General features: G+C 41.9%; 2 protein-coding genes and 2 non-coding genes across 5 annotated transcripts in view; 1 reads left to right on the top strand and 3 right to left on the bottom strand.

The window, feature by feature from the left end:
• Window positions 1-857: 857 nt before the first annotated feature.
• Window positions 858-9,780, bottom strand: rpl21 (ribosomal protein L21). 2 transcript variants are annotated; one of them, XM_008117881.2, is made up of 6 exons: window positions 9,637-9,780; window positions 6,383-6,461; window positions 5,257-5,318; window positions 2,228-2,340; window positions 1,689-1,839; window positions 858-985 (listed from the first exon to the last, which is right to left on the bottom strand). In XM_008117881.2, the coding sequence occupies exons 2-6, from the start codon at window positions 6,447-6,449 to the stop codon at window positions 896-898; spliced, it is 483 nt and encodes a 160-aa protein (XP_008116088.1). In that variant the 5' UTR covers window positions 6,450-6,461; window positions 9,637-9,780; the 3' UTR covers window positions 858-895. The 2 variants fall into 2 exon arrangements, with proteins under 2 accessions (XP_008116088.1, XP_003225555.1); XM_003225507.3 differs by having other exon boundaries at window positions 9,625-9,768.
• Window positions 2,042-2,173, bottom strand: LOC134298162 (small nucleolar RNA SNORA27). Its single transcript, XR_010005111.1, has one exon. It is a non-coding gene; the product is annotated as a small nucleolar RNA SNORA27 (small nucleolar RNA).
• On the bottom strand, window positions 4,772-4,842 carry LOC134298152 (small nucleolar RNA SNORD102). The gene has a single exon (XR_010005101.1). It is a non-coding gene; the product is annotated as a small nucleolar RNA SNORD102 (small nucleolar RNA).
• Window positions 9,644-14,295, top strand: part of usp12 (ubiquitin specific peptidase 12) — a 36,648-nt gene continuing 31,996 nt past the window's right edge. Inside the window, exons 1-2 of the mRNA XM_062974346.1 lie at window positions 9,644-9,743; window positions 12,997-13,337. Coding sequence (XP_062830416.1) covers window positions 9,644-9,743; window positions 12,997-13,337 — 441 coding nt within the window. The remainder of the gene's footprint in view (window positions 9,744-12,996; window positions 13,338-14,295) is intronic.

The following is a 14,295-nucleotide window of genomic DNA, read 5'->3' as shown; positions in this document are numbered from 1 at the left end:
CCTCATGACCAACTGAACATACTACATGGGTTTGTGGGAATGGGCCTTGATTTTGGGAGTTGTAGTTCACCTGTATCCAAAGAGCACAGAACTCAGCCAACGACACATCTGGACCACACCTGGCACACAGACTCAACATAGCCTGCTGTGGATACTGACAGATGTTTTGAGACAATTGCCCCAGGAATCTGGGAGTTGTAGCAGTTCACCCCCATCCAGAGAGCATTGCAGCCAGACGATGACCAGCCAATGATTGATCTAGACCACACTTGGTACACAGACCCAAAATTGCCAACTCTGAATACTGGCAGGTTTGGGGAGGATTGACCCACGATTCTGGGAATTGTAAATGATAAAGATGACACGGACTGATCTATGGATAAAGCACAAGGTTTTTGGACGAATGGATCTGAGCATATGTATTTTTAATTTATATACTGTAATTTTATACTGTATTTAATAGTTTTAACTGATTTTATGTATTGTTGATCGATTTTGTATAGGCATCTAATTGTGCCAGTCTTGTAAGCCGCCCTGAGTCACTCCGGGTGAGAAGGGCAGGATATAAATATTGTAAATAAAATAACCCTAACTCACCCACTCCAAACTGAAAATACGTAACATTCAAAGACAAATAATGCCTTTTCAAATAACTCGGGCACCGCCAGGTCCACAAACTAGTATACAATAAAGATTAAAAAATCGTTGTCAATCTAATGCAAAACTGGGGGTTAGCCAGATCCCAGTTCTGGATCAGAGTTCAATGTCCTCATTTATTCCAAAAACTCCACACTTTTATACTGAAATCAAGTACTTTATGTCCAGAAGATATAGATTTGAAGACACTACTACATGTGTGAGTTCTCTACAAAGGACTTTATTTTGTTAATACACATTATGCCATGAATTCATATGGAATTGGCTCCAGAAGCTCTGGCTCTTTGCCACCGGTCCTCACAAAATGTGCTTCTCTTGGCTGAGCAGGCTATAAAAGTGAAGCAAAAAAAGAAATAAAATGAAAACAAAATGATGAGTCACAACAGCAATCCAAGTTCTCTAGTTTCTGTAACAATGAAAAATCAGGACTTCCCTGCATCTATGTGCGTTTTACAATTGTGTATGTCTTTTCTGAACACCGTGTTTCTACTGCTGAGATATAATCTCAGAAATTAACCCTGCAATACTTCACATATTTGTGAATTTATAACACTTCTATCCTGGCAATATTTTAACTGGCAATTCTGTTTCCTCACTGTTATATATAGCATTACTGTTCTGTTACTCTTTTGAAACTCAGTTTAGTTTTGCCATCTGAGAACAGAATAACACTTTTAACCTAAGAAAACAGCAGAGTATTTGTTTTCCTTGTTTGATGTACAGAAATGACACTATCATAGCCCTGGAAATGGGCTAATTACAACCAAAAGGCTAAAGTAAAACCAAGACAAACCTGGATAATGAGGAAAAGTCTCTCCTGTTGCTTATTTCTATGCAAGAACTACTTACTTTATAACTGAGTCAGATTTTACAAATGCATAAACCTGCCGTATTTCTCTTGCCACAAGCTTAATTCCTTCCAGTTTTACTACAGAAATGTAAGAGAGTTGCTTTTTAAATACTTTTTAAAGTAGTACTAACAAATGGCTTCTTAAACAAGATATATGCTCTGGCCACATCTCATATATTACCTGGCGTTTGAGTTCAAACCATGTGCCCTTTTCCTTTGCTTCCTTCTTCTTCCTTTCATTTTCCTTCACACGCTGCAAAAAGCTATCTCTGCTCTTTGAGTGCTTAATATGCTCAATGCGCACATTAATTCTCTTGGCAAGAATTTTGCCCCTAGAAGGAAGACATGAACACTGAGTGCCAGTTTTGCGGTTTGGAAGGCAATTCCACCAGTCAGGAATCTAATAATGGAGATCAAGTTACTACATTATGGCTGGTCTGTTAGCCACAAGAAAGAATGCAAATACAATCTTGATTTGTAGATAAAATTTGGATGTTTTAGAAATAGATTCAGATTTTACTGAATTGTTCAAATGCCTGTTTCCTCTGACAGGATCCAAACCAGTTAAATATAGTCTGGCTGGGTTTTAAAAGGATATTCTTTCTACCCCACCTGAATGGCCAATGGAGACAACAGCTGTCTAATTGGCAAAGTGAAGTGGGAGATAGAAACACATCAAAGTAATACAGCTCTAAGGCCGAGTAGTGAAAATACACTTACTTAACCTTCTTGTTCACAATAATGCCCACAGCATGCTGAGTAATGTTATATACTCTTCCCGTCTTGCCATGGTAGCATTTGTGTGGCATGCCTTTCTGAACTGTGCCCATGCCCTGTTAATACAAAATAATGTCAAATGTTAATCATTATAGATGACCATGGATCATTGTTCTACATGACAAAAATATTCAATTAAGTTATTATTAAGTGGTAAATATTTGGGAAAATACTGGAAACCACACGTTAACAAATCAATGTCACACAACTAGATTTTAACTTCTGTATTTGCTGAATTTTAAATATATTTTTCTATTGTAAGTGGTCTCAAGTCCACAAAGGTGGGATGTTGCAATAATGCTCTTGTGAAATGAGATCCTTCCAATGTAATCATACTTGTTAACAAAACTCTTTTGACATAGAAGCACCCTTTTACAGTCTCTTTATGAACCCAACTCTCCTTGCCATCTATCCAGCTGGCAGGGGTTTGTTTATAGGAATATCAATTTTGGGAGGATAATAAAAGAGAGTTGGAGAAAAACAGATTTTTGGTGCCAGCTTCAGCATGTCTTCTGTAAACAATGCAGTAAAAGTGTTATGGTTGAGCCTTATGGCTCCAATACTGGGAGACGTGGTCGTAAGACTCCTCGAGAGTCAGACTCTCTTGAGGAGCGAGAGGAAACGGCTGCGGGACATCTTTGCAGAATCATCTGACGAAGACTCCTTTGAGGGTTTTACTGAGAGAATGGAGGAAGAGGTGGTTAGCTCAGAGGAGGATGACATGGAATGGACTCGTGTGAGGGAGGATTTGGGTGTTCCTGGTAATGATAGCATGGGAAGCGACTGGCGGGTTGCAGGATCGGACCCGTGGACGAGTTGGAGGGATGGGACGGGATCCACAGCTGGGGATGCTGTGGGGCGTAGTCAAAGATGTTTTAGTTCTGATGAGGATGATGATGATGAGGCACCTGGAATTAGGGTAACAGCTGATAGCGATGAGGAGTTGTAAACCCCATTGTAAAATGGGGTTTGGAATCCAGGGCTAATTGCGTTGGGCAAGGTAATCTGGACGGACGCTTGGGATCTTGTTGGGAAATTCCTGAAGACGGGTGTGTTTCGTTTGCTGAATACGTAAGTTACCAAGGACACTGGGCATAGACGGCGGGAGGAACTGTGTGGGCTTTTGTTGTGCAACCTGTGTTTAATCTTATTAGCTTGGACCTCCGTCGTCTTCTTGACGGACATTATCTACCTACTCGGAATTGGCGCTGGACTGGCTGACTGACTGACTACGATCTTGGACGACCCTTTCTTTGTCTATCGGAGGATTTTGTGGAACCTAAGACGCCTGCACCTGGTAAACGACCTCGGACCGGATTGGGACCCCGCTGACCGCTGCAACCCTTGATTGATGTGTTTGGACCCGGAGTTCGCCCGCTGCACGGAGGAGTAACAACTTAGTTGCTCAACCACAGCTGTTGAGTAGCAGAGAGGAATCTGCTGCTAATATTTATGTTCTATTGAATCTTTGTTTACCAGCTTTTGTTTGTTTAAGGTCCCAGGCTGAAGTAAGCATTTTTGGTTTAATCCGGTTTATCTTTTGAACCGTTTTTGAGTGACTTTTCATATTGAAGGCGAGTGTTTGCCTAGCTCTTTGTTTTTTACGAGCATTTTTGGTTCTGTACCTTTAATAAACTGTGTTGAATCTTATCTAGTGGCGTTCTGTCCTTGACAAAAAGCTTGAGCTGGGAAAGAGTGGGATTCTCCTCTAGCCAATCCTGCTACAGCTATGTGTTCCTGCCGACAACAGACAAGGTTAACTGCAGACTGCAGCTTCCCCCAGGAAAAGCAAAACTGAGAGAAAAGAGGGAAACAGATTTGCCTGCCTTATCAGCAATCTCACCATTCATGTTAAAGCTTACCTTGCTTTGTATAGCTCTTTTTAACTAAAATTGTATTATTGTGTTTCATTATTTCACTTTGAGGCGTTTTATGTTGATCCTTGTTATGTTGTTATTTTATGTTATTTGGTGTTGTTTTACTGTCTTTGGTTAATTTTTGTTGTATTTGATAGGTTCTATATTGCACTATTGTTGACTTGTAAGCCATTCTGAGTCTATTTTGGGAGATGGGTCAGGATATAAATAAAGTTATTATTATTGCCTGCCCTACCTTTTCATTTTACATATGCATGTTGTTTTAGAAGAAAAACTGAAGGATGTAAAATTACTCCTTTTTGTGGTGTGGAGATCTAGCTCAAAACTTTAATGTGTTTTCTGCCTATAGTATCAAATTTTCTGTTGAAGAATATCTAGGATACCTACTTTGCTGAGGTATACCTATATGCATTTGCTGGTCCTATGACTTTGAATGTGACCTTTTCAGACCAAAACTAGGCCAAGCTCTTTGCTTGATTAAATCTCTCCTAAATGACAAGTATAATTTGCATGACCCAGTAAGTCATAACTGTTACTAACCTTCATTTTAAAAGACTCTAACAATCAAATAAAATTAAGTATGCCAGTGAGTCAGATCACATCTCTGGTTTGCTTTCAGTGCCGGTGAAATGATTTGCTCACTTTGCAGAAGCAATCATAAGAGACAATCATCATCAAGCCCCAGAGTGTCAACAGCCAAAGCTATTCAGCAAGGAAGTGCTCTTAAAGGTCATGAAATAAGGCTTTGTATCAGCCAGTGTTGTACATTTAAAAGGAGTATCTCTTAGTAAGTTGCTATGATACTACAAAACATTTTACTAAAACTTTTTTCAAGAACCCATTTTATATTACAATTTCACAATCTGCATGCAGCAGGATTAACTTTAAAAAGCCCACATAGCCTTTCCTTCACTCATTTTCCAACATTTGTTGTCTGGTAATCAAGAGCAAATAAAAAGTTTCTATGCACGCTACAGAACCCACACTCAATTCAAGACATTCCCCTATCAAATGGTATGTAACTTCAATTTTATTTTGCAGATGAAAAAGGTCTACAAGCCAATTTTAGTTCAGTAGAATTTTTAAGATAGATACCTTGATGTCAACAATATCACCCTTCTTATAGATGCGCATGTAGGTTGCAAGCGGGACAACACCTATGGAAAAGATGCAATATGACACATGCTTATTTGAGGAAAGTTTTGTAGGTTTTAACACAATATATTGAATGCAATTCATTACCTGTTTAAGGCAATTCATATGCATCCTGTAGATAAAGACTGATTTACATACTATAGCACAACTGGTCACTTTGTAAAAATATTGTTTTCTATTAAGGAAATGTGATTCTGAAAGCCAGTATTGTGTAGTGGTTTGAGCACTGGACTATGACTATTAGAGACCAGGGTTTGAATCCCTGCTCACTGGGTGACTTTGGGTAAGACATACTTTCTCAACCTCAGAGGAAAGAAAAGGCAAACCTTCCTGAACAAATCCTGCCACAGAGTTGCCATAAATCAGAAAGGCACACTACTAAGTTTGGTTTATTGTGTGTTGATGAATAGAGGTATTCAGGTAAGGAGTTGGAAGGAGGGGAAAAGAATGAAATGTTGGGAGCGAGTGGTGACAGTGATAACACTGGAAAGAAAGAGGTCCAAACGTTTGGCCGAAGTGTAGACAAGGGAAAGCCCCCACTCCTGGTGACACCAGTGGGACTATGGAAGTCTTTGCACACGGCAGCAGAGGAGACTCAGGAAGAACCTTATAGCTGATGGGGAAAGTGATGGAACAAGGGATAAAAGCCCCACAGTCATCCACTGATGTGGCTTTCAATTCTGTTCAGAATCAAGCTAAACATGGAAGCAACAACTTTTTTGTTCCAAATTCACACATAACAGACCACTCCACAAAAGGGAATATTCATGAAAATAACTTAAATTTATGATAATATGGCCTTCTACACTGTCATGTAATCCAATTATCAAAGCAGATTAATTCACATTATTTGCTTTGAACTGGATTATATGAGTCTACACTACCATATAATCCAGTTCAACGCAGATCATCTGGATTTTATATGGCAGTGTAGAAGGGGCCTTAGAATTAAAACTACTCTTCAACAGTCACCCCAATTCACCCAAGTAGGTTCTCAACCAATGCCTGGATTAGCAGGAGGCAGAAATGTAATAACTAGATTAAATGACTTGAAAACATTACCTACCATGTTTGCGGAAGGGCCTTGAGAACATGTAACGTGTCCCCCTCCTCTTCCCCTTTGTGTTGGTCATCTTGACTGATTACTGCAAGAGATGAAAAATCCACAACTGCATAAATTAGTAGTTCATAATGTGGAAACACTTTTTACTGACTTTCATAGTTCATCTTCTATCAAAAGGTTAAGTGTGATACTTTCTGCTTTGCACAAAGCAACTGAAAAAGTATGTACATGAAAAGCAACTCAGCAAGCATTGCTGACGTTCATTTATAGTACAATTTATCCCCAAAATTAAAAAAGGAATCTTTGAAAATCCATCCAGTACTAACCTGTACTAGATTTATTTCTAAATCAAGCAGCGCACTCTTGCATGACCCCGTTAGGAGACATCAGAGGGCTACATGCTACCAAAACCACAACAAAAACCCTTCACCCAAGTGGATGAGAGGCATGTTTTCAAAATTTTTAGTTTCCTGTGGGTTATTTCATACCTCAGACAAGCCTTTTATAAAATAGGAAGTGATCTCAATGTCAGTTTCTTTTAAAAAAAATAGAATCTCCTAAGCCTAAAACTAACCACGAGAGGGGAAAATATGGTGAAATTATCTCCCTCACCTCCTAGAGTATGTGGGAGAAGCATTTGGAAGCAAAATAATACTTATGATGATGCCTACCACAATTGTACAGTTTTGGAGCTAGATTTTGAAATCATTGGCTACCAGGTTCGAATCCACCCGGGGAGAGCACGGATGAGTTCCCTCTATCAGCTCCAGCTCCATGCGGGGACACGAGAGAAGCCTCCCACAAGGATGGTAAAAACATCAAAACATCTGGCCGTCCCCTGGGCAACGTCCTTGCAGACGGCCAATTCTCTCACTCCAGAAGTGACTCAAGTTGCTCCTGGCACAAAAATAAATAAATAAATTGGGAGATATACTTCAAACTATATTTCTTGCTGAGAGAAAAGCATTTTACATTTAAAGGCATTTTCTCCTTTAAAACAAGATATAAGGCAAAGGAAAGGCACTGCTAATTGCCACCACTTTAGCAAATTTGGTGATAGTAGGTTTAGATGTGCAAGAACAGACAACACCACATGTGATCTGCATGACAACTCCTACATTTTCAATGCTGTTCTTCACCCTAAATGACATGCATATATTGTATTTCTTGATTCCAAGACGCCGCTGGTTGTAAATTGCATACTAATTTCAGTACCACAAACAGAAAAGTTATTTACAGTAGTCTCACTTATCCAACATAAACGGGCTGGCAGAATGTTGGATAAGCGAATATGTTGGATAATAAGGAGGCATTAAGGAAAAGCCTATTAAACATCAAATTAGGTTATGATTTTACAAATGAAGCACCAAAACATCATGTTAGACAACAAATTTGGCAGAAAAAGTAGTTCAATATGCAGTAATGCTATGTAGTAATTACTGTATTTATGAATTTAGCACCAAAATATCGTGATATATTGAAAACATTGACTACAAAAATGCGTTGGATAATCCAGAACGTTGGATAAGTGAGTGTTGGATAAGTGACTCTACTTTATAGATAAAATGTACCTGTGATTCTAAGACGCAACCCTAATTTTAGAGATGTTTATGGGGGGGGGGGAGCATATTTTAGAACTGAATACAGTATATTCCCACACACATGTATGCATGCATACACCCACATATATACATATGTATCTCATAACCAGTCTGTCTAGCATGTTATTCCCTCCTGCTCCATATGGCCTTCAACAGCCAATCCCAATAGGCTTATCCAGCAAAGCCAGTGATAAAAAATCATGAAGTTTCAGGCCAATATCTAAAATACTAAACTTTCCCTAAATCTGAATAGCTTAGGTTTAATGATCATATAGATCCCAGCTCTGCATTGAGATGCTAGGAAAGAACACAGAGTATTTTGCATGGAAAGCATGTGCTCTACCACTAACACATTTGAATACAACCTGATTTACTTGAAATGGTGAATCTCACAGGGTGTTTCACAAAACAGAAGTTAAAAGGTGTTGGAAACTAGGCAAGTAGGGTTTATATATATGTGGAATGTCCAGGGTGGGAGAAAGAACTCTTGTCTGCCTGAGTGTGAATGTTTCAATTGGTCAGCTTGATTAGCACTGAATAGACTGGCAGCTTAAAAGCCTGGCTGTTTCTTGTTTGGGGAATCCATTGTTAGGTGTTAACTAACCCTGATTGCTTCTTGTCTGGAATTCCTGTGTTCTGATTGTTAATTCTTTATTTACTGTCCTGATTTTAGAGTTTTTTAAAATACTGGTAGCCAGATTTTGTTCATTTTCATGGAACAACACTTCCCTAGTTTCCAACACCTCCCAACCTCTAAGGGTGCCTGCCGTAGATGTGGGCAAAAAGTCAGGCGAGAATGCTTTTGGGACATAGCCATACAGCCCAGAAAACTCACAGCAACCTAGTGATTCCAGCCATGAAAGCCTTCAAGATTTCTAGCCTTCTCTGCCCAAGTGTTTGGTGTCTCACCAAATTATAAATCCTAGGATTCCACAGCACTGAGTTATGGCAGTCAGTGGTGGCAAACTGCATTAATTCTGCAGTGTAGATGCACTCCAAAGCACATGGGAGAATCAAGCTATGGGAACTACTTTACTTAAAAAAAGAAGTTTTTAAAATGTGCTGAAGGTAGAAAGGATAGAAAGCTGTGGCCTCCACCACGAGGGATGACTACGGGTACATCTACATCGCTGAATTAATGCAGTTTGACCCGACTTTAACCACCAGGGTTATTTCTACAGTGTAGATCAGGCAAGGCCCCAACTTGAGCCTTCCATGGGTTTTGGTCTTCGACTCCCACAATTCCTAACAGCCTCAGGCCCCTTCTTTTCCCCCCTCAGCCGCTAAGCGGCTGAGGGGGGAAAAGAAGGGGCCTGAGGCTGTTAGGAATTGTGGGAGTTGAAGACCAAAACCCGTGGAGGGCCCAAGTTTACCCATGCCTGGTGTAGATGCACCCTAGGCCTCCAACAAAGGCCCTGGATCGCTCCCATCCCTTTGGCTTCTGACCCAAACCAACGCGGCCTGCCTGCCTGCCTGCCTTCGCTTTCCACGAGTGGTCCCTCTCCCGCTTCCAACCACCACTGAAGACCTCGCCTCGTCCTTCACAGCACAGCTTTACTTCTTCCTAACCACTAGCCAGAGCAAGAATTCCCCCCAAAAACCCATTTTAAACGAGGCCCAGACCACGAAAAGAGAGCAGCCCACCTTCCCGTGTACCTGCAAAATGGCGTCCGCGGGCCAAAAGAAAGAGGGAGGGGCTTCGCAAGTGTTCCACTCCTTCCGGCCACGGCGGGTCTTTAGCAAGTTTATCGTCGTCTACAAAAGTGCCCGACTAAAAAATCTCGACTCGGACTTGATCTACTCTTAAATAACATTTTTTTTCTTTACAGTTGTAACCCAGGAGGAAAAGAAAATGTCCCAGCATCCAACCAGTCCTTGTATAATGAGCCTTCTATTCCGTGGCCTTATCCAGGATTGAGGAAGGCAATTGTATAGACAGGTTTTGAAGAAGGGCCCCTGTGATGCAAAAAGTAGGCGGAGATTAATAGAACAGCCTGCCTGTTGGATGTGTGTGAGTTCTTCTACTATATAGCATTAAAGCAGTTTCACCCCACTTTAGCCCTGGTTCAAGGCTATGGGATCCCGGGATTTGTAGTTTGGTGAAGCACCAGCACTCTTTTGCAGTCAAAGCTAAACTACAGATCCCGTGGTTCCATAGCACTGAGCCATAGCACTTCAAGTGCTGTCAAACTACATTAATTCTACAGTGGAGATGCATCCTGTGTTGTACAGATTGTCTCCCTTATCCGAAATTTTTGAGACCAAAAGTGCTTTATATTTCTAGGCACAAAAATTAATGCAGACACAGGAAATCAGAAGATGTTCACTTCTTGGGAGGAGAGGAATAACCAGACTTGAAAAAATAGTAAATAGTGACATCACACTAGCAACGAAGGTCGGCATAGTTAAAGAAATGGTATTCCCGTAGTAACCTATGGATGCAAGAGCTGGACCATAAGGAAGGCTGAGCGAAGGAAGATAGACGCTTTTGAACTGTGGTGTTGGAGGAAAATTCTGAGAGTGCCTTGGACCGCAAGAAGATCCGACCAATCCATACTCCAGGAAATAATGCCTGGCTGCTCACTGGAGGGAAGGATATTAGAGGCAAAGATGAAGTACTTTGGCCACATAATGAGAAGAGAGGAAAGCTAGGAGATGATAATGATGCTGGGGAAAATAGAAGGAAAAAGGAGGAGGGGCTGATTAAGGGCAAGATGGATGGATGCTGTCCTTGAAGTGACTGGCTTGACCTTGAAGGAGCTGGTGGTGGCAGTGGCCGACAGGGAGCTCTGGTGTCACAAAGAGTCAAAAGCGACTGAACAAATAAACAACAACAAATTTCCATCTATCATGAACTCCCCTGTAGTATTCATGACCACAATATCACATCCAGTGTTTCAGTACATTCACTGAAATTAGCTTAAATGCTAGAAACACGTGTCTTACTATGCTTGGCTATCTCCACTGTATTACAAACTTGAATTCACTCTCACTAAATGTCCTGATGCTTCCAACCCATTAACCAGGTCATCATTATTGTGCAGGAACATATGGTCAATTAAGCCAAATTATCCCCACTGTCATCATTCTCTGCCTTCCTACACTATGTCTTTCTACCAGGAGGGAAGATGAAATAATATCTGGGTTTAGTGAAGCACCAGCACTCTTAGGCAGAGAAGGCCAAAGATCTTGTAAAATTACAACTTCCACAATACCATAAGATTGAACCATGGCAGTTTTATAGTGTAGACCTAGCCTCACTCCCTCAATGGGTACCCTTACACTACAGAATGAATGCAGTTTGACACCACTTCAACTATCATGGTTCAATGCTATGGGATAATGGGATTCTTCATCACCTGATCTCAGTACTGTTGCTTTATGGAGTGATCTTTCATGTTATGGTGTGACTATATGTTTTGTGTGTATGTCCTGTCCTATCAGATTTGTAGTTGATCCACTCTTTTGGACTTCACTTAAATCTACCATTTGCCCAAATATACAATTTTGTATTTTTCTTTCCCATTTCTGACCAAATAGCTTAACCATTGGTTTGTCCCATCAAATATGAGGTCTGCCCAAGGGCTGCTTGTGGTCTCTTGGTATCCAGTTCATGAGTTGACCGTCCATCAGTTGTCTTTTATTTGTGCTACATGCCCTGCCCATCTTCTTTTTGTATGTCTGTATTATTAAATTTATATGCTGTTTTTCTCTCTTGAAAGAGATTCAAAGTGGTGATGCTATAGGGCAGTTTCTCAGACTGTGCTCCTCCAAATGTTTTGGACTTCAGCTCCCACAATTCCGAACAATGGTAAGCTGGCTGGGATTTTTGGGAGCTGAAGTCCAAAACACCTGGAGGAGCACAGTTTGAGAAAGACTGCTATAGGGAATTATTTTTAGCCTTCTCTACCAGGGGGTGCTGATGCCTTACCAAACAACAACTCCCAGGATTCTATAGCACTGAGTCTTGGCAGTATACTGGGGTCAAACAGCATTAATTCTTCCTTGTAGCTTCACTCCTACAACAATGTCTTTAGCCTTCCCTGCCTTACCAAATGACCACTAGCATGTGGTGTCAAACTCAATTAATTCTAAAGCAGGCATGGGCAAACTTCGGCCCTCCAGGTGTTTTGGATTTCAACTCTGTTAGGAATTGTGGAAGTTGATGCCCAAAACACCTGGAGGGCCAAAGTTTGTCCATGCCTTTGTTTGTTACAGAACGTAGGGTAAAATCCAGCTTCACACACACATTGTGTTTAATAGTGGTAGCCAGATTTTGTTCATTTTCATGGTTTCCTCCTTTCTGTTGAAATTACCCACATGCTGGTGGGTTTCAGTGGCTTCTCTATGTAGTCTGACATAGTGGTTAAGAATGGTCCAGCATTTCTGAATTCTCATAATATGCTGTGTCCGGGTTGGTTCATCAAATCCAGATTGGTTCATCAGGACGGTAAATAAAGAACAACACTCAGAAAACATAATTCCAGACAGAAAACAATTAGGGCCAGCTAACACCTCCTAACAAAGTATTTCCCCAGGCAGTACGCAGCCAGTCCTTGAAGCTACAAGGCTATTCAATGCTAATAAAAGTGGTCAACTGCAACATTCATACTTGCCTCAAACAGACAAGAGTTCTTTCTACCACCATGGACATTCCACAGATATATAAATTCATTTATTACACAGCTAGATTAGCACTGAATAGCCTTGCAGCTTCAAAGCCTTTCTTTCTGCCACCCCCAGATATATAAACCCCTCTTGCATAGTTTTCAACAGACCTCATAACCTCTGAGGATGCCTGTCATAGATGCAGGCGAAACGTCAGGAGAAAATGCTTTCTGGAACATGGCCACACAGCCCGGAAAACTCACAGCAACCCTTCACACACATTCTTTCTCTCTTTAACTCCCGGCGCTAGGACCCAGCGGAACACCCCGTACAGCCGACTCAGGCGGCGCCAAGACTGCTCGTAACCGTGTGGTTGTGGGCGGAAGTAGGTCCGGCTGGCGTGAGGAGGGAGGGGGAGGTTGGGCTTAGTGCGCGTGTGCGGAGGCTCGCGAGCACTGAGAAGACTACGGGAGCCGGAAAGAGGAGGATGGCTGTGGAGTGAGCGGAGGTGGCGCGCACTTTGGTCGGTTGGAGGGAGGGAGGGCGGAGTCCTACGTCGGCCTCTCTCTCTCTTTCAGTCCCCAGCTGCTGGGAGGAGGCGGAGGCGGCGCCGCCTTCTTCCTCGCCTTCTTCCTCCGGCGGGACTCTGCCCCTCCGGCTCCCCTCGACGTTGTGATTGGGTAGAAGATGGCGCCGCGCGGATGGAAATCCTAATGACAGTCTCCAAAATCGCCTCCATCTGTACCATGGTGAGCCTGGCCTGAGGGGTCTTCGGCAAGAGCTTCCCTTCGCCTCTGAAGAGCTGCTGCTGAGGGGAGGCCCAGAAGGGCGGGGAGAAGGGCGGGCCAAAGCGGTGCCAAACTGGACGTGAAAGTGGTGTCAGACTGCATTAAATCTACAGTGCAGGTGCAGTTTGACACCACTTTCGCTCCTTTGGCTCAATGCTATGGGATCCGGGAAGTTGTCGTTTAGTGAAGCCTCAGCACACTTTGGCAGAAAAGCTTAAATAACTAACAACAACAATAACAACAGCTCCCCCCCTCCAAGTATTAGTTTTAGTGGGTTGCTGTGAGTTTACCGGGCTGTATGGCCATGGTTCAGAAGCATTTTCTCCTGACATTTCGCCTGCATCTGTGGCAGGCATCCTCAGAGGTTATGAGGTCTGTTGGAAACTAGGCAAGTGGGGTTTATATATCTGTTAAAGGTTCAGGGTGGGAGAAAGAACTCTTGTTTGTTTAAGACAAATGAGAATGGTCCAATTGTCCACCATGGTTAGCATTAAATGGCCTTGCAGTTTGTCTGATTGCTCCCTGCCTGGGGGAATCCTTTGTTGAGAGGTGATTAGCTGGCCCTGATTGTTTCCTGTCTGGAATTTCTCTTTCTTCTGAGTGTTGTTGTTCTTTATTTACTGTCCTGATTTAAGAGGGTTTTTTTTAAAAAAAATACTGATAGCCAGATTTTGTTCATTTTCATGGTTTTCTCCTTTTTGTTGCAATTGTCTACATGCTTGTGGATTTCAATGGCTTCTCAGTGTCGTCTGACATAGTGGTTGTTAGAGTGGTCCAGCATTCCTCTGTTCTCAAATCATATGTTGGTTCATCAAGTGCTCTGCTATGGCTGACTTCTCTGTTGGAATTAGTCTGCAGTGTCTTTCATGTTCATTGACCCCACCTGCCTAGTTTCTAACAGATCTCACAACCTCTGTGG

Source organism: Anolis carolinensis, chromosome 3 (assembly GCF_035594765.1).
Source record: "Anolis carolinensis isolate JA03-04 chromosome 3, rAnoCar3.1.pri, whole genome shotgun sequence".
Classification (NCBI taxonomy): domain Eukaryota; kingdom Metazoa; phylum Chordata; class Lepidosauria; order Squamata; family Dactyloidae; genus Anolis; species Anolis carolinensis.
This window is presented reverse-complemented; position numbering and strand designations above follow the sequence as displayed.

Excerpts from the sequence above, each read along its gene's own strand:
- rpl21 (XM_008117881.2), bottom strand. The coding sequence starts at position 6,449 with ATGACCAACACAAAGGGGAAGAGGAGGGGGACACGTTACATGTTCTCA. Across the intron at positions 5,319-6,382 it reads AAGGCCCTTCCGCAAACATG|GTGTTGTCCCGCTTGCAACC; the intron begins GTAGGTAATGTT and ends TCTTTTCCATAG. Across the intron at positions 986-1,688 it reads GGTTTGAACTCAAACGCCAG|CCTGCTCAGCCAAGAGAAGC; the intron begins GTAATATATGAG and ends TCACTTTTATAG.